Here is a 25,622-nt window from a genome sequence, read left to right as displayed (position 1 = left end):
CTCAGAGCTCTGATTCGTCCTGACGGAGCTTCAAACTCTGTTAGCATCATTATCATCATCATCAGCTGTGAGGAAAAACCCTGCAGAGGTCTCAGCCCATTATGTGAAACACAACCTGCTGCATGAACACCTGAAGATTCTTCACCCTGCTGCTCGTCTGTGAGAGCGTTAAAGGGACAGTTCACCAAAATCAGATTTACAAAAACACGCTATACTTATTTTCTTAAAGTATGTTGTCTTAAAGTATGGGACTGTTGTTTACCCAAGCTCTAAACCTTTAAACAAATCAAAAACACATCTGTTTGTGTCCGTTACAAAGAGGAGGAATACAGCAGCAGAAAAAGAAAAAACTTTTTCAACATTTTTCATAGATGTGACAATCTTTTCAGGAAGGCCTTCATAAATTAACGGATAAATTAAACTGACTTTCAGGTTATTGTTTTTTTGGGTGCAGGTAGATTATCTTGCTTTCATCTGTCGTCTCCTCCGTAAAGGCTGACTAGCTGGTAGCTGGTTACTAAGTCTTCTTCTGCTGCTGCCTCATCTTCCTGTTCTACTGTTTTACAGCGAGTGGCAACAAGCGTAAAGAACCACTACCACTAGAGAGAGAGAGAGAGAGAGAGATATTAGAGATAGAGAGAGAGTGAGAGATGATCGAGAGAGAGAGACAGAGAGAAAAGAGAGAGAGAGAGAGGAACGAGAGAGAGAGAGAAACCAGAGAGAGAGAGAGAGAGAGAGAGAGAGAGAGAGAGAGAGAGCACACATGCAGTCACAGTGAAGGACAGAGATCAGATTCATGGTCAGCTGATTAAAAATTCATCTCTGCTATTCTGGAACAAAGAAAAAGAAAGAAAATCTCCCCATCGAGGATCTAAAAAAAAGAAATGAGCTTAAAATGTTTGAGGTTATTTGAACGGGGATCTGAGAAAGTTGAGAAGAAGGCGAGCTTTGTGGCTCTGACCTCTTTAAAATTTACAGTTTAGTAATAACCTAATTTTTTTTTGAGCACTTAGCATGGCAGAGATTTCTCCTGAGTGATACATTTTAATCCAGGGTGAGATATTTAGTTGGTACAGCTTAAAATCAGCAAAGAAATAAGAGGCGCCAAACTCACACAAACTGAAAGTTCTTCACAGGAGCTTTAAATTCAAGACTTTTGTTCGTATGTATTCTTAAAGCTCTTATCAGAAATCAAAACAGAGACATTTTTAAAAAACAGGTGTCTTATTTTCAGTAGTTATTCTTTCTTTAAAAGACAAGCAGACAAAAAACAATAACATAAACAAACCAACATCAGAAAGCTCAGTCATATGAAACGACTTTCACTGCAGACTTTAAGGCAGAATGTACACTTCAGAAACTCAACCAATCAGGGCTTCATACAGGGAGCGAGCAGAGCAGGAGAAAAGAGAACACAGCAATTCAAACTGGTCTGGTTTACTCAAGCTAAAACAGAACTTTTTGAGATCACAGGACGTTACGGAGAACTTATAAATGAGCACGAGGATGTGTCAAACTGTCCTCCTCGGACATGAACAGAACTGAAGAGCAGAGTCATGCAACTTCTCCTAGAGGTGCCCATCTGCAGCCTCAATATAAACAAACATGACCTCTCATTAACGTTACCGGTGACAGGATGAAGTCCTGCAGAGCTGGTTGATTAAAGTCGGATTCTAACGCTCAACGTTTGGACATTCATTAAATAAGTAATAGCAAGCTCAGCCCTCGTTTGCCCGAGTTTTTCATGCACATATCAGTGAGAAGTTTTGTGTATCTATCCCGTCACTCTCTTCATGCAGCAGGAGTTCAGAGATCACTACAGACTGAAACAAACCTTCAGACGCCTGCTGTGTTTTATTTTGGACCGATAGACATCAGTGTATACAGAAGAAGCTGTTACAGAACAAAGACAGCTACAGAAAGTTTTAAAATAGGGATGCAGGATCATCATCATCATCATCACATCGTCGTCTGATTCAGCATCAGGTTTTTCTTTCTTTGCTTTGTGCTTTTTGAGTTCTTCGATTCTGCAGGGGCTTTTCTCTCTAAGAATAAAAAATATTATTGGAAGTGTTGTGAGCTTAGTTTTTGTGCTCTGTACTTTGATATAAAGCATGAACTCACATGTGAATCTGCCCTTCAAAATAAGAGCAGGAAAAACAAACTAATCAGAAATCGTGCATCCCTTCTTTCAAACTTCCAGCTGTTAAAAGACGTCAGACAAAAAAGAAAAGAGCTGTTGAAAAAGAAGACAAACATCAGAAGAGTTTGATTCCCGTTATAAAATCTTCTCCAGTGATTATGACTAAATATCTGATACAGCACCGACAGCTCAGGCAGCATATTTTACAAAAATCATCTCCATTATTTAAAATATTCCCTTTTTCAGTGACATCACTCCAACAAAATCAATCCAGCAGAAACAGTTTTTATATGAAGTCCCTGTTCAAAACAACAACTCAAAAACAAGCAGCACAACTCCACGATAAGGGCGGAAAGAAAAAGTCCCTTTGTCTTTTCTTGTCACGTGCAGCAGGAGACGAAAGAGACGTTGTGCTCGTGAGGCGATGACGCTCAGATGTTATTTGACATCGCTCTGCAGGGTCTCTCCACAAAAACACCAGACTGTGTTTTGAACTCAGAGTAATAATTTAAAGAAGTTAAACTCTTTAACTCATCAGATGAATCAGAATATACAGATATATGAGAGACGTCTCTGTGACTCTGCAGAAGATACTTTACAGCCCTGAGGAGTTTAAGACCTGAGACGCTGCTTTTCATTCTCCTGTGATCAAACCTGTGCGACCGTGTTTTCCTCTAAACCTACGTATAAAAATAGAATCCTCCCGTTTGTGTTTTCTGCAGGCCGATCTGAGTGCCCGAGGAATGTCAGGAGTAAATCAGTCGCTGGTCGACGCCAAGCTCCCTGGCTCAGTTTGGCCGGGTCCAGTGTGCCAGATCAGACTCAATAAATCCAGCAGATAAAAGCTTTGTTGAATCTCTTCCATAAATCTGTCCTGCTCCCGCTCTGTTTATAGCTCGCCGAGGAAGAAAAAACAGATGCTAGACAATGAAATAAAACCCAAATTAAGACAGAAGGGCACTGAAGGTTGGACGAAGGCAAAGTCAAATATCTCCTCCTCCGAACATTCGGCTTCATGCTCAGTTTAACTCTTAGAGAGCTAACCTCCAGCTGCTGATTTAATCAGACCTTAGATGAAGAATTGAGATTTTGAGACGTAACATATGAAGCGTGATCTGAATATCGTCGCTTACTTTACAAGCAAGAGACGATGGGAAGTTTAAGGTAATGTGATGATGCACTCGTCAGCCGTAACAATATGACCACAGACCGGGGAAGAGGAGAACGATGGTCGTCTCTTTGCAGTGTCACTTGTGTGGGCGGATCAGTGAGGCAGTAGGTGAACATCCTTCAAGCTGATGAGTGGAGGCAGGAAAAACGGGAGATAGTGAGGTGTGAGCGACTCTGAGAAGGACCAAAAACTGCAGCTTTCGTGGGGTGTTCCCGGTCTGCAGGTGTCAGAATCTACCAGGAAGGAAGAACTGGAGAACCAGAGACAGGGTCATGGGTGGTCAAGGCTCAATGATGCACATGTGGAGTAACAGCCTGCAGAAACATGGAAGGCTGCGTCGAAAGCACCCACCAAGAGCATTAGATCTGGACCACAGAGCCATGGAGGAAGGAGGCCTGGGTGTTGACTTGGTCTCCAAATTCCCCAGATCTCAATCCAATCAGCATCTGTGGGATGAGGTGGACAACCAAGTCTGATCCTTGAAGGCTTCCAGGACTTGGAGGATCTGCTGCTGACATGTTGGTTCTAGATACCACAGCACACCTTGAGAGGTCTAGAGGAGTCCAGATCTCATCAGGTCAGGCCACAGAGAGTCAGGTGGTCTTAATGTTACGGCTGATCGATGCATGATTCTTCACTGCAACACTGAATGCTTACTTATAGAAAAAAACATAATGAGTTATGAAAAGAGAGAGCGAAAAATGAGCCCTGAACGTAGAAACTATTTTCCTATCATCTCCTGAATTTGAACTGTTTACCAAAATCCGACAGAACCGGTTTGTTTACATAATCTCTGACCTGTTTCTAAATTTGAGCTTGAAAAGAAGCGGCCATGTGCTTCAACGTTCGCATATCTGCCTTTTGTTTGAACTAACTCTTCACGGCATGGGACTGATCCGTATTGTGCCTGGACTTAAATGATCAGCAGCTTTACCAACAACGACTGGCAGCAGTTTACGCATTATTGGTACCTTTAGGAGAACATTCAGCAGTGAAGCCACATAGTACCACACGATTACATAAAATACCAAACCATCTGAGCGGCTTCACGACAATCATCAGTTAAGACAAAGAAACCTGTGTCATTCCTCAAACTGTTAAAACCAGAGAAGTTCCTCAGGATTGAAATTAAATGTCAATCATTCCCTGTCCGAGAAGTTCTTCTTCAGCAGTTTCCAGACGTCACCTCCAGCTGTGTCGTCTCCAGAGCGGTTAATCTAGAAGAAATGTGCGACCTTTTTTTTTATGTGTGAAAACTCAGCTGTCTCTGACATTACACACCTCCACAGAGAAAACACCCTCCTGTTTTCTGTGAGGAGTTCAGTCCTCCTCAGAAGTTCTGCTGCCGTCGTTTTTTGGCCTCGATGGCGTCCAGGATGGGCTTTCTCTTGGCCTGGTAGCGCTGACGGATCTCCTCGATCTCCTGCTCCATCTGAGGGTCCAGGGAGGCCAGACGCAGGCGGAGATCCTCTACCGTCCACGTAGTCACCTGAGCAAACACACAGGATATTAATCTGACTTGTGTAATATAAAAGAGGATATGCACTGATGTCAATTTTCCACCAGAACATGACCTCTCAGGAGTTAAAAAAAACAAACGACGATCTAAAGACATCAACAGGTCCAGAAACTTGGTTCCTTGAAATTTGTATCTTCCTGATTTCAAAGCTTTGAGAAGAAAACAAAACAATGCCTGCAGACAAACATGATCGGTGATAAGGATGCTATGATAATGAGAGGCTGTGCTGATTGGCTGCCTGAATGGCGTCTGAGGGGAGAGAGTGCAGGCAGTCTGCACTCTCTCCCCTCAGATGCCATTCACTAAAATAAAATAACATTATCATGCAGATGCAGAGGCAGAAAAACACCAAAAGAACACTTGGCGAGCGCTCCATAAGAACCAGTGACAGCATACTACACATATAATCCAAATTCTGACCCTTAACAGGAAGAAGAAACTTTTGAAGAGTTACAGCTGCAGTTACAACAGCATGTTTCTGAGTGGGACGTTAAAATTTGAGTGTCATTCCTTTGTCTGTGAAGGTTCTCTGTCATCCAGGTCATGGTAATTCAACACTTGCTCCGAAAAGGCGACTGGACTTGGTAGAAATTCTTGAAGACGTTTCACCTCTATTCATTTTAGAACTGAAGAAGCCTTTCGGAGGCGAGGTGAAATGTCCACAAGAATTTCTACCAAGTCCAGTTGCCTTTTCGGATCAAGCTTTGTAGTGTTATTCCTACTTTCCTGCCTTTCATGTGGAACTTTTTGTGGTTGCTTGTTGCCGAAGCAGTCTGAGATGAAGTGGTTAGCACAAACAATCAAATTAGCTCTAACAGTAGTGGGAATGTTGATGTTAAAAATAAAAGCTAACCACTGTTTCCTTTGGTCCTCTGGTGCTGGGACAGAATATCGACTTTGGTGTTGGGTTTTGCAACCACCAACAGAGCAACCTTTGACTTCTTGATTGTGGACCGCCAAAGCAAAACAACGATGATGTAGGAGGAAGCAGAATTTGTCGTCACAGCAAGAGCCAATGGAATGTCGTAGAAGCTTTGTTTTCCCAGTTGCTGAGTCACTGAAATAATGCAGGGTATTTGGTGTAGTTTGGCTGGATGATGGATGAAGTATAATATGTATGCGCAAGGAAACACATATTTTTGTTTGGGGACCTTTAGAAGTCTAAGTGACCTAAAAATAAGAGTCATGTTCCATTATCTGGCTAAAACGGATGGATGAAGCCCCCCTTTGGTTTTTGACTAATGTTTTGAGGCTTGACTTCGGCCTTTGGCTTTCACAATGTATGAGTTAATTCAATAGGTTGTTAATTTGCTGAGTAATATCAGTCTTTCCCACAAAATAAGTTTCAGCTGTTGGTGGTAACTGATCAGAGTTTGAGTACTTTCGACCAAAATGGCAGCGAGAGCTGGGAAATGTCGCCAACTAGCCTCTTGCATGATCACATCTTGGGTTGGAAAGTGAGCGGTATATGCTTAACATCAATCAGGTGACTTACTGAAATGCTCTACTGATTACTATCCTAAGAACTTTTTTATTGAAGAAAAAACAAAACCAATCTTAGCCATGATTTTGGACAGGGCGTAAAACATGTTAACACAAGGTTGGAGATTTAACATGGGGCTCTATAGGAATTGGCTCTCTTTGGGGCAAGCCTCAAGTGGACACTCAAGGCAGTACAAATATCTATTACATTCTAACAACTATGGTGGCTTCATCTTTCAGCCCTTGGTTAGTAGAACTCAATATAAAGCAACTTATCTTCAGCTTTAATTTCTCTTTCTCTTATCATAATCCTGTGCTGGAGGATAATTTAATGACTTCAGCCCTAAAGATCCAGCAGTGCACAGTCCATTAACGAACGCTTAGAAAAATCTTTACCATGACCTAAAAATATCAGCAGCCTGACACAGTGATCAAGGTGCCTGATAAGAGGATCTATTTTAGAAGCTCTGAAAGGTTTTATCTATTGACATTTATTGAATCTCTCCCCTCTCTGTTGGAGGCCTCAGTTGGAGACCTGATGCCTGCTTTATCTCTCTACCCCCGAGGGATTCCCCCTCTCGGCTTTTACCAGCAGCACTCTGCTCTCCAGCTATTTATTACCCTCAATCAATGACACTAAAATAACACTGACGAGCAAGTCCACTAACACAGATAATCGGGAGGAGGGCGGAAAGTCCTACAGCTGGACTCCAGCAGGGTCAAAGTCAAACAGATGCAGAGGGCAGGAAGAGGAAGTCAGTTTCAAACCTCAAGATTATTTAACGCAAGTCTGAGATTATATTAATTCAATAAACTCCCAGTCATTAGCTTCTACTCATTGTTTAGAGGCATATACACACCACTTTAAAGAACGACAATATTTGGAGACACTTGGGGTAATCATCTTATCCACCTCTGATATAAATGTTTAATATGTTCCAAGCACTAAATTTACTAAAAGGAAAATTGTACACTGGCTTAACTTTAGGATGAAAGTGAGGAAGTCTGCAGGTTACTTCTATTCATACTGTTGGAGTGGTGATTATTTTCCTAACTACTAGAACAAATAAATGTGTATACAACAAACAAATCTAATGTTTCAATTCTTTCAATGAACACACATCTGTCTAGGTAAAAATCTAATCATATGAACATAATTTGTTTATCTTTACGCTTGAGAAGCTAAAATCAATGAATGTAAAGTGATTTTGAAATAAAGACATCATTATGAAACACAAGCTTTTAAAAAAGTTGCTCATTAACTGTCTGTTGCTCTACAAAGAGGTGAACTGGTTTACAGAGAAGTTTCACAAAATCTTTTTAGAGCGGACATCAGGACCAATAAATTAAGGAACAATCACAGGTTTCATGCACCAATATGAAGACCTGATCCAGAAAAGATACTTGAAGAAAAAAGACATGGATAATAACCATACACCTTTCTGGAGTCCCTGAGCTCCCTTGTCTCGTAGGTTCCTCTGGATCTCTGCCCTAAATGGCCTGCTGCTGTGGACGTGCCAGACTCCAGCTGGTACAACTACTACTATCTGTCTCACCACTATCATCTCTCTCTCTCTTCATCTCCCTCTATCCCTTTCTCCAACTCAGTCTCAGCAGATGTGTCTATCATGAGTCTGGTCCTGCTGGAGGTTTCTGCCTGTTAAAGGAAGTTTGTCCTTGCCGCTGTAACTTGCTAAATGCTGCAAAGTGCTCTGCTCATGGTGGATTAAGATGAGATCAGACTCCTGTCTGTAAGATGGGACTGGATCTTATCCTGTCTTGATGTTGGGTCTTTGTTAATAATAGAACATAGAATACGGACCTGCTCTGTTTGGAAAGAGTCTTCAGATAACATTTGTTGTGATTTGGCACTTTATAAACAAAGATTGATTGATTGATAATTGTAACGTAGAGGATGGCCTACCCTTTTTGTAAATGACACTGACTGTATGTGGTTTTGGCTGCAGACTCTAATGGAAACAACATGATGGCAGTTTTCAACACATGCACTACAAGTTATTTTTTTCTGGCTTTCATGCTTTTATTTGGAGCGGATAGGACGGTGGACGGAGCAGGAAACAGGAGCAGTGAGAGGAGTGGCATGCAGGAAAAAAGCCAGAGGTTGGGCCGCCTGCCTCAGGACTCATTGCCTCTATACATATGGCGCTTCACTTAACCAAAAGGCCAAACCAGTGCCCCACAATACTTTAAAAAAAATCATTGCTCACTACATCTTGGTCTTTATCACCACAGGTTAGCAGAAATTAGACGTTAACATCCTTATATGTGGGAAAATAGGGAGTTGAGAATTACTTTGGGATAAAGCTGAAATTATTAGTGATGAGACAGAACATTTATCAGCAACTATTTCAGTTTTCAAAACGCCCCACAATTCTGCGGTTGCAGTATCTCCACTGCCTTTCATTGTTTCACACTAGTGACAATAAAGATCTATTTTATTAAATGAGTTAAAGAGGAAACAGAAATCTAAGACGTCTCTTTTGGTTTCGGGGAAACTGAAGTGTTACTTCTTTTATTTTCTGTTTCTGAACACCTCTGAAAGAAAGGCATTGACAAAGGAGGAACACAAACTTTTCAGGGTTTGAAAAATGAGTGCAACAAGTACGGTCATCTAACTGTAGATGCTTATATCTCTTTACAAAGTCACACCCTTCAACACTTTATCACTACGACTTTGTTTTAGTTTGTCCATGTGGACAGTTTCAGGTTTCAGATTAAGCCTGAAGTAAGGTCGCCAAACCGGTAAAATAAAATGAAGGATAGAAATCCAACAAATAAATGTGCTAATCCTCCCGATGCATTATTTCTTACTTTTAATGCCGTGGTGCATTCTTCTCTAAAGGTGCGAGAGCTGCAATGTTTTATTTACAGAGGAACGTATACAGAAAAACACTTCTTCATTAAATATTAACACTGACCTTACATCTGACATGCCCTTCTGCTCCCTCTCTTTCACACACAAACACACACGTATACAAACAGAGTATGGAGCTTCAAAAATATCTCTGGAAACTCAGAGAGGCAGATACAGCAGGAAAACAAATATAAAGCTGGTAAAAGTCATCTTCAAACATCTAATCTTGTAAAATGTTTGGTGGAATTGGTAGTTTAATGACTCAGATCTGTTTTATTACAGATTTATGACGTTATTATGATTTGATGATGGATCAGGTGACAGCTTGAGTGTGAAAGTCGAGGAAGCCAGATGTCCCGGTGGTGTTCACAGCTTGGTAATACAAGTAATAAAGTTAAAAAAAAACAAGCTTGTTGCTGCTAATTTTATTTGACTCTGCAGGATATGAAGAGGCATCAGTATGACTGACAAGAAAAAAAAGCTTCTGATTCCTGCTGCCTTTAAACTTTTACCTTCCCTCTCTTTCACTAAGCATACATGAAAAGTCAAGGCAGGGAGAGCACACCTCCCCTCTCTTTCATTAAGAATGCATGAAAAGCCAAGGCAGGGAGTGCACATCTCCCCTCTATATCATGTGCATATATGACATGACATGGCAGGGAGAGCATGCCTCGCCTCTCTTTCATTAAGAATGCATGAAAAGCCAAGGCAGGGAGTGCACATCTCCCCTCTATATCATGTGCATATATGACACGACATGGCAGGGAGAGCATGCCTCGCCTCTCTTTAATGTGCATACATGTAAAGTCAAGGCAGGAGGAGCACATCTCCCCTCTCTTTCATTAAGCATACATGAAGAGCCAAGGCAGGGAGAGCAAGCCTCCCATCTTTCATGTGAATAATTGGAAAAACCAAGACAGGGAGAGCATCATCAAAGACCCCCGGGGTACAGAACAGAGCGAAAATCAGTGACAATACATACAACTGTAAAATCAGACACAGCAGAAAGGAGGAGCTTGGGTGGAGGTGTGATGAAAAGAGGTTTGCAGAGGAAGCAGCAGGAGAAGGCCGGCTGAAGAAGTTTAATGTAATCAGTTGAACTGTCAGCTGATAGGGGCTGGTGTTAAGAGCAGCTGATGTTCTGTAGGCCAAGCTTGATTCGTGGCCTGCCTGAACTAAGGCTATGCTCAATATTTATCTTGAGTTTTTGCCAAGTGCACAGTGGTTTTTTTTTTCCCCAAATGTGTTCATGATACTTCAAAGTATTGGCAGCGAGCACCAGCATTTTATTTCACTACTTCCCACTTTGTTTCAGGAGACTATCTATGCTGAATTTTACACCTGTATGACTTAAAGCAAATGTATCCACTTAATTTCTAAGTTAACATTATGCTGAGGGCTGGACCTAGTTCTCAGTTTATATGAAGGGGCTGATGTCAGACCTTCATGAAACATTAACATGAATAAAAGCTAACCTGCTGTTACATGATTGCTGATAGGTACATTTGGGTTGCACTACAGTGGATTGTGGTCTGTGTTTTTGCTCTCCTTACAGACTGTTTTCTTATGTGTAGCAAATATCTGTAGGAATACTTGAACACTAACAATCAAACCAAAATCTCAACCCACGCCAACAGATTCTACATTTATAATAACTAATAGAGATCAGTTTTTAGTCAACATCACAAGCTCAAAATCCCTCCAATCAAACTCAACATGTCTCAACCCTCTGTACACCTGCCTTTATATTAAAGTTTGAACATCTGTCTCATACATGATTCATTAAAGGCCTCAGATCACACATGAACTCATGTCCATTAAACCAAGAACCAAACCAGAGTCAGCTGTAGTTCACGTTCTGCTCCAGGATCACACAGTGCTGTGAGAAAGAGGAGTCGACTGGGTGTTATGGAGGGGAAACAACTCTCAGGACACCGAGCAGAGCGTCTGGAGGACAGTTTGAATCACGTGTGAAGGATGATGGGATTTAACCTTCTGCCAGGATCTGTTAGATAAAACTACACTCTCATTGAGATGTGAGAGAGTGAGATGGAAACAGACTCGTAGACGATGGGAGATGTGGAAAAAGGAAAACCAATAAAGGGAGAATAAAAATAGATAATAGAGGAAAACAGAAAAGTGGAGACAGAATGGAGCGATTGATGGAGATTGGTTGTTCTCCATCTCCTCCTCATGAATAATGGAGGTTAGTGCTTTCCTACCACATGTTCTCTGCTGCTTTGTCACACAACAAGGATAAACCCCAGATTAAATAGTTAATATTAGACAAGGCAGCTAAATGAAAGCCAACAATCAAACCTGATGGTGTTATGAGAGGTGTTCAAACTTAGTGTTAGATTCCTACAGCCTTGACTCTGACCAGAAGAAGTGCAGAGATACAGTTTCTCTGTATAGATCACAAACTGTTTCTGATTGTCCAACGTTTCCATGTCCTAAATACTTCATGATGAAAAACATCTGGTAGCTAAACACCAAAATAGCACAGCAGACAGATCTAAATTTAAACACCGTCAGCGTGAAGCTGTCAGCAAACCGCCTCAAAGTGTTGAAGATCCAGATGAAATTAGCTTTTTATCCTCACATTTGCAAGTCTAATGGAACAATAAATCCCGCCGAGTGGGATTTATGTCATCAAGTGAAACCGTTTCATTTTGAAGTCTATTTAGAGTAACTGCCTAAAACTGTAAATGCTGCAGTAAAGCACACACACTGATGTTTGTCTTATTTCTGTCTGTTTAAGCTGTGAGGTCAAACACCTTATGGGTGATGTAAAAACTGTCTGCAGCAGGAACAAGGAACAGATATCAATGAAACAGAGATGAGAACGGCTGACTGCATCACCAAGCGTCACCTCAGTCAGGCCAAAGACTGTAAATAAGAAAGGACGTATCCAAAGTGATGTCACCGATTGGTTTGTGGCCTAAACTTCTTCACTTTCCCTGTTCACTGCACACCCTGTTGCTGTTTTGTCCAGCAGAGATGTCTCACTCCTCAACAGGGCTGAAACAATAAATTGAACTATTTGAGTGAATCGATTTTTAAAAAGCATCAAGGCAAATTGTTTAAATGGATTTTACTGCAGACTGTGTTCTGCCCACCGAATATGCTCCAGCTGACTGTTGGTCCTCCTCTCGTCAGTGCAGGAGTTAGACCACATACTAACACCAGAGTTTACATTTTTTTGGGGTTTTTTTGTCAGCCAGTTTGGCCGGTGATATTCCAGAATTCTGGCCATATAGAACAACTGTCGGACATACACTCTGAAATCCTGATCTGCTTAATAACTTACATTTACCAGCAATACAACACTAAAAACACTGACATGGTAACTCAGAAAATCATATTTAAAATTTGAAATCAATCAATTGATAAATAATAAATAATATGATCAAGCAACGGGAGTCAGAGTGTTGATGCCAACCTGCTGCATTGAGGGAGGGAGAGATACTTTATGTGTAGTGCCACCGTAGCACAACGGACCAGCACGCCTAGACCTTTTTTTCTCAAAGTGCAGTTTGCATAATCCGGTTTACATTCCCGTGGACATTATAGAGCACTTCATGATCTAATAAGCACTAAAGTTTATGTCATGCAAGAAAGACGATTCAAACGAACACTTGTCAGAAATCCTTTTGACCTTTAAGGTGGTTTGATTGATTCACAACGTGAAATCATGCACTGAGTAATAAGAAAACGCTCCTCCTTAAAATGTCCGGCAGCTGTCAGATAGGGCCGTATGACAGCAGCATGGTGAATTTATTTATTTTAGTCTAACTTCTGTAGTAATATGAAAGGCAGCAGAGCATCCTCTGTCTGTCATCCTGTGAGCTCACACTTTTACTCTAACCTGAGCATCCTCTGGTCCGGGGCCAACAGGCGTGAGCTGCCATGTCTGTCCGGTCTCCGGTGTCCTCCGTGCGCCTCTGCACCCAACTCAGCCCTGAATTCCGCTTACAAGTAACGGGTGAATGTTTGGTAGTGTCCTCTGCACACTGCGCTGAAGGGATTAATCCATGTACACTTTATCTGTCCCCATTGAAGTGTTTTGGAGGGTGGCTATCACCAAATATGTTTTGATATTCATATCTCCTCATGCTGTGAGGCTCAACTTGACTAAACTATTCATAAAGCAGATGATCATCACGTTCTGTAAACTTGTCAAAGTAGGAGCTGGGGTAACACAATTTTTTCACGCGTCCACCATCAGTGTTGAAGCGTTTTCCTGATGTTTTTGAGCATTCTGGTCCGAGTGTTTACTCCATGCCGCTGTCATTCAGTAAACGTGACATGTGGCGTTCGGGTGACACGGTCACGGTCATGAGCGCATGTTGGTATGTTAAAGTGTAGACTCCGCATATAGAACTAGTCCACTTTTTCACATGCAGTTTAAAGGGGAAAAACCCCAGCTTAAATTATGAGAAATATGGTTATTTATATTTGGTATTTTTTCCGCTGGACATTTTGGCCAATGATATCTCTATATGCCGGACAACTGCACTTGAAACCGGCTAACATAAACCCTGACTCACACATACTAACATGCGTGCACTCAGTCACACTCGCTATTTTTCTTTACTCAGATGACCAAATGCATCCAACAATTCAACATTTTGCTGCATTTAAAAACCACATCACCTCTCCTGAGAAACAATCCTAGCATAACTGAGGATATTTACCTTTCTCCAGTCTGCTGTTGAGACAAACAGGCTTTACACAGTTCACATGAATTACAGGAGCAAAGAGAAGTCTGTGCAGATTTCTACTGATGCAGAATCTACTCATGAAAAGACATGACATGTACGCAATATGACCCCATATTAGACTACTGTGTTGACCTGGCCACACCAGAGCCCCAGATCAGAGCTCAATTCATTTGCAACATGCATTGATCCGGTCATGGTGTCGGGTATCATTCGATACGGACTCAAAAAGCTCGATTGGGTATCAGTGACAAAGACCAGCGGCTCACACACAGCTGCAGAGTTCAGAGTTCCCTGCCTCACTGGATGCCGCTGTTTGACCCACTTTCTTCGGTTTTTAGAAGTTGAATCAGAGCATCTTTCAGCTCTCACTGTCTTTGTATTGCATAATGACACAACTTATGGTCCACACCATGTTTACTTATCAACATACACTGTGTGAGCTGCTGACGGGGAAGACTAAGTTGAGATAAAAAACTCTACACACATTACTGAGTCATCACTTTCATGATCAGACTGTGGTGCTTCAAATCATCTCAATCTGCATAAAATAAAGCTTCACAATATATCTGTGTTCTGCGCAAAGTGAAATAGTTTGAACATCACTGACCCGAGCACATATTTGTTGAAACTAAAAATAGAGCTTAAACTAAGGGGATCTCTGATGGCACTGCAAAATGTCTGAATGCGTCTTACACATAACTGCTAATACTGTTTGGGTCGGACTTTATTGGAATTAGCTAAATGATGTGGTAGAGCTGACCCCGTCTGTAATGGCTGATAGCCTCGCTTCCATTTCTGTTTCCTGCCCTGTTTCTCAATAAAGGGGCGGAGCTGACTGCGACCCCCTGTGTTTAAAACACATCCTGGAACCTCTGGATGGAGAAATGAAACCGATGCAGGAGTGTTAAAAACTGTAGTCCTGGGGCGCTGTTGGCCTAGTGGTTTAAGCGTGTGTCCCATGTACAGGGGCTATAGTCCTCATCGCAGCAGTCGAGGGTTCGGCTCCCGGTCTCGACCATTTGCTGCATGTCTTCCCCCACTCTCGGTTCCCCACACTTCCTGTCTCTCTTCAGCTGTCCGATCAAATAAAGGCAAAATGCTCCCCAAAATATGTCTCTAAAAAAAGAAAACTGCAATTCCTGTAGTGTCCACTAGAGGCTGGCTCCAAAAACACCTGAAGCCACATACACACCCATTCTAAAAAGCTGATCATCACAGCATAAATAAACATGTTTACAGCCTGGTTCAAAATAATATTTTGGTCTGAATAGCTCATTTCTCTACACTGTAGGCGAGGTAAATTTTTCTATAATATATCAGTTTTGAAGATATTAAGATAACAAGTTCTACATAATTAGTGGTGTGGCTGACTTGACTGACAGGCTGGCACCCTGCAGCTATTAGCGAGGCCCCGCCTCAACTCCCCTCCGACACTTTGAAATTAACGGCCCGTTTCTGTGGCAGTCGTGTTGACCAGCAGCAGGATGAGGTGCTGCTAGTAGCGGGCACGGTCAGCGTCTGTCTTGATCTTTATGTTGGTGTTTCTGTGACGCAGCGTGGCGTGTATGTTTACATTTTACAGCCATGCAGTCTCTGGAAATACGTGTGTAATAGTGTGAGATTCAGAAACGGAGAAAATCAACGCGACTGTCGCTAATGTTTTCTTCTTCTTTTCCTATTTAATGCAGTTAGCATTCTTCTTCTGTTTGCTATTGTGGTTAGCAAACAGTTTAAAGTCGCTCTATAGCCATTGTCTGGCGGGAATACCGTATTACAACCAGGCACCAGTAAAAGCGATGAAAACTTGTACTTTTAAAAGAGAAAATATTCGAAGTAACTCTCAGATTTTTACAAAGTGAACTAATATTTGAACATTCGAAAATAAATTGCCCATCCGTAGCGGCCAGCGTTGATAGCCTTCAAACTCTGCTTCAGACACAAACTGGTGACATCACCGAGACAACAAATACTTCATACAACCCCACTTAAAAAACACTGCAACATTTAGAACTATCGGCTGCAGACTTCTTCAAAAATGGCACAATGCGTACCTCTTGGTTTGAAACATCCACTCGTGTTCTCACGCATGATCTAGTTCATCTGAGGGTTGATGAATAAAACTACTTTAACAATGCAGAAGATTTGGATCATGCTCCTTTGCACCACCTGGGTAATTAGGACTGACTCCAAAAATCTAACTTTGGGATCATCAGTCCAGAAGATCTTTTGAATTTAATTTCTACGTTTGAATCTGCACATCAGCAGCACAGCAGGCGATAAACTTTACCAAACACACACCCAAAAGACTCTTCAGTGCTCATCGTTCACAGGGTTATTACCACATGAAGGATCTGCAGGGGACTTCTCACTGATTAAACCCAGTGTGATCAGTCGTACATGAAATAAACCGGAGCTTTACGGCTGCTCAGTGTGATCTGACTGGCGATACTTTGAGTTACCTCGCTTTGTATTCTTCTTATTAGTCACACGAAAAATAAGCTCCTCATTATGCTCGAGGTTATAACTCAGCACCTCGCACTCTGAGGGTTGACTAAATAATGTCAGCACAGCCAGCAGTCTAAAAAAGGAGGCTCATGTTGTCCCTGCTGAAGTTAACTTTTTTTCTACTAAACCAGTAATGAGGACAGGAACCCTGTGACCGTAGTTCCAGCAGTAACAGGAACTATTCACGTTCTTTCTATCTCTAAACAAAGTGCAGTAAACTGAAAGCTTTGCTCTACTTTTCCTGAAATGTTCACAGCTCTGATACTCAATAGTTTGCTGTCTGACACATTCACACTGTGAGTCTAACTCACCACTTCCAGATCTCCTTCAGCAGGAGGTTTGCGGTTGTCTGCATTGTTTTCTCTTCCTCCTCCGTCATTGTGGCTGTTTGCCTCCCTCTCCTTCTGCTCAAAGTACTCCAGGAACGACGGCTTGGCCGGCTGCATCGTCTCATCCCTCCCTGCGAGACAAAAGAGCAACACTTAACTTGTGAGAACAGAGGTACGAGAAGTTTCTGTGTGGTTGTGTAAGCAAAGTGTGTTTGTATTAAAACATTAAACAGACACACAAACAAGGTGACAGTCAGGCAGCTACAAGCTCCTCGCAGCTCATTTAAACACCCTGCTCTTAAACAACTGCAGTTGGGTCTATGCTTTAAAATATGATAACCCCAGAGTGTCAAAAAATACTTTTGGGAGAGCAATGCACAACAACTCATACCTCTAATCCTCTATATCCTAATCCTCTATCCCTCTCTCAAACACGGTCTCAGTAGATGTGTGTCTAACATGAGTCTGGGCCTGTTTGAGGTTTCTGCCTGTTAAAGGAAGTTTGTCCTTGCTGCTGTAACTTGCTAAAGTGCTCTGCTCATGGTGGATTAAGATGAGATCAGACTGAGTCCTGTCTGTAAGATGGGACAGGATCTTATCCTGTCTTGATGTTGGGCCTTTGTAAATAATAGAACATAGAGTACGGTCTAGACCTGCTCTGTTTGGAAAGAGTCTTCAGATAACATTTGTTGTGATTTGGTGTAGAGCTGGGCGATATATAAAAAGATGTTATCACGATAACATTTTTCAGATCAGTCGATATCAATAAATATCAAATCATCATTTCACTTAAATTAAAGGCAGTTTTTTGCCCCTGAGTGAAAGTTGAAGAAACCAGATGGTTTGTTAGCTTGTATCTGGATTTAGTTTTCTGATGGGCTTCTTGAATCCATCATTTTTGACAGTGCCTGGTCCGCTGGGAACATCCTTACTATCATCTCTTATTTACTTAAATGGCTGCATGAAAAAATGAAATCAATGTATCGGTGCAGTTTTGAGACCTTGTTAAAATTGGTCGACATACAAATAGTGCAACAGAAAGTCTCTCAGCCTATTGTATCCCTCACTACAAAATCCTACATTTTCTGCGTAGTCTGTGAACAGAGATGAACTCCAGGAGGAAGACATCTTGGAACCTTACAGTTTTAAAACTTAACGCTCTCATTTTCTTTCTTTAACACTCAATAGTAGCAAAAAAAAACACCAAAGGTTTGAAGATCTACAGATGTTCAGTTACATTTTTAACCTGAAGCTACAACAAAAAAGAGCAGTGATGGTCAAGTGATATAGAGAGGAAATGAAGGGAGCGAGTGCAGCTACTGAAAACAAACCAGTGAAATTAAGAAAAGGGACGTGATTGTGTCACAGCTGTAAAGCCTGGTTTATACAGTGATGGACAAAATGATTAGAACACTTGGTATATTAAAGAGATATCAGATGTTTGGTTGAATTAGCTTTTAAAATACCCATGGAACGAATGAAATATCTACAAAGCCATCATCATGCTCTAAAAACCATAGAATAGAGCCATCATAAGGAGATTTTGGTCATTTTCCTACAAAAAAAAAGCTTGGCCTATTTCACTGTCAATGTCACACAATCATGTTCCTTCACAGAAGAAGCCATATGACTTGTGTAATCATTGTCTGGTGTGATCATGTTTAAATTGATGGTGATGCAAGAGTCTTAGAACACAGTGGTGTGATTCTTTCTGGCTGGAGTTACCCCCCATAGCCAAGGGCTTGAGATGCAGCCCAAGCACCGTAAAGTACACTTTAGACCGCCATGATACCACCAATTCAATGAGTACGAGTAGGGACTCTTCTAATTCCAAAAGGAAAATGGCTAGAGTTGTAGAATATATGGAATAACATTAGTGTTGAAGTTCTCAGGGAATATATTGACACTATGCCAGAGAGATGTGCTGCTGTAATTGCTGCAAAAGGTGGACATACCAATTATTAAAGTTAATGTGGATAGAAACAGCAGGACTCACTTCATCTGATACTTCAATCTGCATGTTTCATGAACATTATGAAATCAAATCATGACATGCATCTCAAAGTTGTTACTATGCACTGAAACAACACCAACTGCAAGCCCTGTGATTGGTCCCTATTGGCCATACTTTGCATCTCCTCCGATATCTCCTCTCTATTCCTCTTTGTAATAACTGTAATATGATAAACATCGTTTTTCAGAATCCAATTTATCCTAATACGCTTGGAGGCTACATAGGTCCCTGTGGACAAGCAATCAGAAAACATAGTGGGACCAGAAACAGGAGATCTGGCGAGCATAGAAATCAGACTGCCTACAAACGTTTCAGTGGAGCATTGGAGAGCGACTCGGATACAACAACGCACAAGTATGTAGTGCTCACGACCGCAGAAGTATGAACCGGGCTTAACGCGTCAAAGAAGTTACAAACACACCAACAGCTCTCCACAAATGTGCATGAAGAGGAACGATTCTGTGTAGATGCAAAGTTCAAAACTCTGGCATCATGAAAAGCTAACATTAGTCCCAACATCCCAGCAGCTTAAAGAGGACATTAATGAGACGCCTCTGTAACGTGTTAACCACCACATTAAGCTGGCAGTAAATCAGTGTGCTGGGTTCATCAGTCAGTCTGCGTACTAAAGCTGCTTAATGGATCTCAAACTCTTCCAAAGAAACTATTCATCTCTTACGTTTGTCACAGTTTGTCAGATTTGTGTACGCTCAGCTCGATAATGATGATAAATGAGGAGACGCAGAGTTGCTGCCTCCCATTATCTCCTCTGCTCATCTCTGCGGTGACTCCTTGTGTTTTTCTTTTTTAAAGGCGAGTATCCTCCTCACTGTAAGAGAACAAACGTCTGTTTATCCTCTGTTCCTGCTGCCAGGTGCCTCCTCAACGGGTTACACTGCCAAGTCCATGGAGCTCATCAGAGTCCGTGTTTAAGGAAACCTTCTGCAGATTTCTTAATAAGGACTTTATTCAACATGATCAGATAAAAGAAGGTCAGAGCCGTACAAACACATGATGTAACGTGTCTTTGATTCTGGTTTGGTATCTGCTGTTGGTGCAATTACCCGGCTGGTCAGAGACTCTCTCCAACTGTGCTTCATATTCCTCTAAACTGTGACCTGCTGAGCTCGCTGGCTGCTGTGCCAAACAAACTAATGTGGAGGCAGTGCAGCTCGTGGTGCCTCTGTTTTTACACTCCTGCATGTTTACCCATAATATATATGTTGTGTCATCTGCTGCATTACTGTGCTCATTACTGGGATGTATAACACGGTGAATGTCTGCATCTTCAAGGGGGAAAGTTTAGAGAAAGCCCACACAGTCGTTAGAGTGAGATCTATGAGGTAAAAACATGCAGATCCTCTTCACCTTACTGAAACAAAGCTGGTTAAGTTTCTATCTTTGTTTAAGACAATGTGTTCGGCACAGGGGGAAAGGACGTGCTGTCAGAGCTAAAACAGACTTTTTCCCGTATCTTTTGATTCTACTAATTTTGGTCACTTCTGACCATGGACTGTATAAATAATGGACGTAGTATCCGTGATGTCACTCATCTGTTTCTGAAGCGCTGTTTTGAAGCCAATCGTCAGCGTTGAGCCATGTTGGAAATGCGGAACTCACCCTAACTGCTGTCGAGCTAGTGTGACATAAAGAGGCGGGCTTTGAGCCTCCTCGCCAACAGCTACAGCGTTCTCGCCTGACAGTCAAGTCAGTCATGTCCTTATTTGGGCAAACTCGTAATCTTAATATCTTCTGAACTGTTGCGTTATAAAAAAATTCACCCCCGTACAGTGTGTGCTGATAGAGAAATAAGCAGTATTAGAGCCTCAAGTTTGGTTTAGTCCGCTTAAAAATGACATAAGTTAATAAATACCTGTTAAAAATGCATAAGTACGTTTAGAAGGTTAAAAAGTTACATCTAAGCCACTGAAGTTAAAATCATTGACAGTAAATCCTGATTTATACTTCTGCTTCGAATCGACGGCATAGCCTACGAAGTTGGTCTGCGTAGCTCTCGTACATACACAGAGGCCTACGTACATAGCTGACGCGCATCTCCTCCAAAATGTGACTATGCGTCAAATCGACGGAACCGCAAGCCCTGTGACTGGTCTGCTCGGCGGCACTGTATTTCCCGCTTTTAAAGCACTTCCAGGATCCCTGCACATCGGCCGTGTATTTCATCTCCTCTGACGTCTCCTCTCTATTCTTCCCTATAAGCATTGCTGTTTGATAAACAGCAACATGTATCAGCTCTAAATTAACATTTATACACTCAGAATCACTATAAAAAAGTAAAAAGGGACGGAAACAGATGACCGGACTGTCAGAGAGACCACACTGACCTGCGGCGTAGGGTACTCCGTCAAATCAACGCAGAAGTATAAACCAGGCTTTACTGTGATAAACATATTTATATTTTCATGTTTTATATGCAAATACAGGAATCTATTATGCATAAATGCAGTGTGTTTTTATGCACCTATGAATAACTAACATTTCAATCGTACAATAAAAAATTGTAATATTTGGATCTGAACTTAAGTCTGTTTTCTGCTTTCAAATCAAACCTCCCTCTTACTTTGACCTCACTGTGTCCAGCCCTCTGACAGCAGCTCTGACTCCCACATAGAGAGGCCAAGAGACACGAGGAAGAGTGAGAGGGCTACATGTAGAGCGATAAACGTAGTGGTACTAACTTCTCAGGTCGCACATTAACCGAGAAGCAGATCTGCCTTCTTAAAGCCTTGTTACAATCAGATGTCTTCATTTGGTGGTGTGGTCGCCCCCTGCTGGGCATTAAAAAGCATGCAGAGTTATGGATCTTCTGCATACACTCCTCCTCCTCCTTTTGTCTAAGGTCCAGAACTGCCAGACCAGCCGACACATGCTTTCTGCTGAATGTTGATCAACAAATTAAACATCCGGTGACACGCCTGACACAAACTTCCCCAGAGGAGAAGTTCGATCAGAAACTTTAACATAACCTTTACCAACCCTGCGAGTAAGAACTGCACGTCTTCGCTGCATTGTGTGTGTGACTCAGTGAGCAGCGGAGACACACGGGCAATGAGGAGAGCTGAATGATGCTTCAAAGGTCAGGAGGTTAATTTAAATCTGTTAGGTCCAGATTCAGCACAGTGCTGCACCCAATCGACCTTTCATAATGAAATCATCATTTTGACAGAACGCGTCTACATCTCTTTTCCACAATCTGACAGCAGATAGTTAAGACTGCATGATGAGGGGATGGAAAAGAAGAGTCTTTTTACTGGAACCCAAAATATGTTACTGCAGCGGAGTGTTAGTCATGGTTTAAAGCTGTATCAGTGCACAGTGAGAGGGTCTGAAAGCCTGTGTGACGGGCAGTTTCAAAGCTGGATGAATGAACAGAAAGAAAAAGGAGGAAGTATTTGGATCATGTCAGTTTGTCGCTCACTGATGAGCCCATTATTTTGTTCTCTCTGCTCCCACTCTGTCCATCAGATCAGACGTCTCCTCACAGGAGTCCCATCTCTGAGTGCAGCAGATATGATCGTGTTGACTTTGAGTTATAAAGAACAAATGTTTGAATTTATAATACACAGATTTAATTATGGATGCATCCAAAGTGAATCAGATGGCTCTAACTCTGTTAATGATGCTGGTATACAGAGAAACAGGTCGCTGACACCAGAGAGCTGCAGAGTACCCGAGCTAACAAACCCTACCTCAGGACAAGCCTCTAGAGCTGTGGTAATGACTTGATCTGCAGCCTCTAAACCAAGTTGGACATGAACTACAACTTTACAAAGTATTTTTCAGTTTAAACTCAAACTTAAGACAAATGTGTTTAAACTGTGAAAGAAAGAATATTGATTCAATGCTTATCAGGCCAAGTCCCTTCATTTAAAACCAACACAGCTAGAGTTACACCAAACTGATTTAGCTCTACCTCAGTTCAGGTACACAGGGTTATTGTGCATCATGCAACAAGAGAAGCAACACACCCTTAAAGCTATGCACATCAATGAGAGATGGGAAACACTCTTCTGTATTGGAAAAATCTTGCGCCACATTTAATTACTACTTACAGAGACATAATAATAAAAGGACGTAGTCTCTGTTATGACACCCATTTGTTTCTGAAGCCAATCGTCAGCAGTTGCCATATTGAAATGCTGAACTCAGCACTCACTGGGATCCTATCTCATCCCCCTCCCCCCCATCATTTACTTTAACTCTCCCTGTCCCATTAGAGTTACTAACCATAGACCTTTCTGGAGTCCCTGAGCTCCCTTGTCTCGTAGATTCCTCTGAGTCGCTGCCTTGGACGTGCCAGACTCCAGCTGCTACAACTACTACTAACTGCCTCATCAGTATCATCTCTCTCTATCCCACTCTCCGACTCGGACTCAGCAGATGTGTGTCTAACATGAGTCTGGTTCTGCTGGAGGTTTCTGCCTGTTAAAAGGAAGTTTGCTAAATAGCTAAATACTGCAAGGTGCTCTGCTCACGGTGGATTAAGATGAGATCAGACTGAGTCCTGTCTGTAAGATGGGACTGGATCTTATCCTATCTTGATGTTGGGTCTTTGTTAATAACATAACAGAGTATGGTCTAGACCTGCTGTTTGTAATTAGTCTTGAGATAACATTTGTTGTGATTTGGTGCTATATAAATAAAGATTGATAGATTGATTAACTGATTGACTCAACCTACCTTTAGTCGATCTAACATGAGGCAAAGAGGTAGAGTAGAAGCCTTTAGCTTCTTTGCTAACAGCAACAGTGTTCCCGCCTGTCAGTCAAGTCAGCCACACCCCTAATTATGCGAAACTCATAACTTTAATAGCTTAAAAAATAACAAGTTAAAAAAAATTCACCCGTACAGTGTGTGTCAATATAGAATTAACTATTTAGACCAAAACAGTTTTTTGACTTTATGTGACTTTGTGACTTTATGTTACCACCCTCAGTTTTTTAGTCAAAGAGAGGTCTCTGTTCAGTGCAAATCACAGCTCAGCAGCACCCACAGTGCCCCCACAGGAGTGGAGCTTCATTACAATGGAAATAACTGATTCCAGATCGTCTGAATAAACACTGGCCCTACTGTTACCAGTTAACAGGTCTTAAACCATAACCCTGCTGGTCACACCTTCATCATGGAGGATGAACCTCAGTCTGGTCGCAGGGTGAGGAATGTTATTGTGTAGTGAGAGACCTGAACAACAAACTACTTTAAGAAATAAACCCTGAAAATAAATCAGGAGCTTATGTGGTGTGAACAGGAGTATATGAATTGACAATTTAGAACAGCGTGACACAGCCCACATTACCAGACTTCAAAGAGATCACTATTTTATTTTGCTCTGTTTTTTGGCATCAAATCAGAGGCTGAGAGGAATAAAAAGAAAACAGCTGCTGTCAGAATCACAGTACGACGTCTGTGACTCAGCATGAGACGTCGTCTCTGTTCAAGATCTGTCACAACAACTTCAACAGTCACATAAATATCTGTTTCAGAGTAGCATCAGAGTTTTATAAACCTGTAGTTTAGCTCATCATTTATTCTGCTTTTTTCCTGTTTGGTTACACGGGGGGCTGGAGCATATCCCAGCAGTCATTGGGTGAGAGGCGGGGCACATCCAGGACATGTCGCCAGCCTGTCATAGAAAGTTATAGATCCTGGTAGTGAATCCTGATGTAAACATCTTTGCCTGTACTTCTTCAATAATCTTTATTTCAGATTCCACTTAAAAGTGAAGACACACGATCACTTCACAAGTATCTGATTGGACTGTAACCAAAGCAGCGCACAGAAGAGGAAGTCATGTCAATAAATTATTTATCCCTCACTACTGGCTACACCTGAATGACTGAAAAGTTGTCCATAGCTCCCAGTAATATTTACTGTCGTCATGTGTGAGTCCATGGGTTCTGGGATTGCTTTTTCTACAATATTTCAACACCCGTTTCCTACACCTCCTTCAATACTACGGAGCGAGATCAGAGAGTGAGTAAGGAGCAGGTTATGTTCAAACTTATGGATGTAAAGTGTCGTCATTTCATTGCTCAATGTATCTATTTATTTATTTTTAATATTTTGGGCATTTTTGCCTTTATTGATGGGACAGCTGTAGAGGGACACGAAATGTGGGTATGTATGAGAGGCACTGAGAGACTTTGGGCTAGGCAGTTAGTGTGAACTTAAACTTCTGTTTAAATGACTAAAAACTTAGTTTAGCTTCTAAACATCCTCAACATCTAAACATCAAATCCAGCCAGGTGAAAAACACACCAATGAACTGCCATGTTCTCTACATCTGGATTATCAGTTTGAGAAATTGTTCTTAAGTTATTCAAAGTGAGTTTTGAGTTTGATGTTTTATCAGGCACATTAAAACATTGTAATAAATAAATCCCTCCTGATGGTGGAACAGTCTCAGAGCAGACGGTGAGAGAGCGACAGAGAGGATCCTAACATGGACTCCAGTGATGGAGGGTCAGTGGCTAATCAGTGTAAATTAAAAGGCTTTTTATTATTCAGGACCATTAGGGAGGATCGATATCTGACGTAACATCTTATCTAAACCCTCGAGGCTCCTTCAGCATCAGACTGCAGTCATTAGTGACACACACACACACACAGGCTGAGACAGACACACAACAAACACACGGGCATTGAAGGACACAAAGAGACACACACACTCAGACAGACACACAGCTGAAGGATAGCAGGGTACTAATGTAATTATGAACTCTAGATGTTCCTGTGTTAATGCGGTTTGAACTGCCAGCAGAGGAGATCAATGCTAACTCAATCGTAGGACATCAGACAGGAGACAGTGTGTGTGTGTGTGTGTGTGTGTGTGTGTGTGT

The 25,622-nt window shown here is 41.7% G+C and overlaps 1 protein-coding gene across 1 annotated transcript in view; it reads right to left on the bottom strand.

The window, feature by feature from the left end:
- Nucleotides 1–1,222: 1,222 nt before the first annotated feature.
- LOC117816306 (serine/threonine-protein kinase 4-like) overlaps nucleotides 1,223–25,622 on the bottom strand; it is a 53,165-nt gene continuing 28,765 nt past the window's right edge. Inside the window, exons 10-11 of the mRNA XM_034688891.1 lie at nucleotides 16,731–16,879; nucleotides 1,223–4,803 (exon numbers count right to left, since the gene is read on the bottom strand). Of these exons, the coding sequence (XP_034544782.1) occupies nucleotides 4,645–4,803; nucleotides 16,731–16,879 (308 nt within the window). The 3' untranslated portion in view covers nucleotides 1,223–4,644. The remainder of the gene's footprint in view (nucleotides 4,804–16,730; nucleotides 16,880–25,622) is intronic.

The sequence above is a fragment of the Notolabrus celidotus genome, chromosome 1 (assembly GCF_009762535.1).
Source record: "Notolabrus celidotus isolate fNotCel1 chromosome 1, fNotCel1.pri, whole genome shotgun sequence".
In the NCBI taxonomy this organism is placed as follows: Eukaryota; Metazoa; Chordata; class Actinopteri; order Labriformes; family Labridae; genus Notolabrus; species Notolabrus celidotus.
Note: the sequence above shows the minus strand (reverse complement) of the source record. Positions and strands in the feature narration are given on the sequence as shown.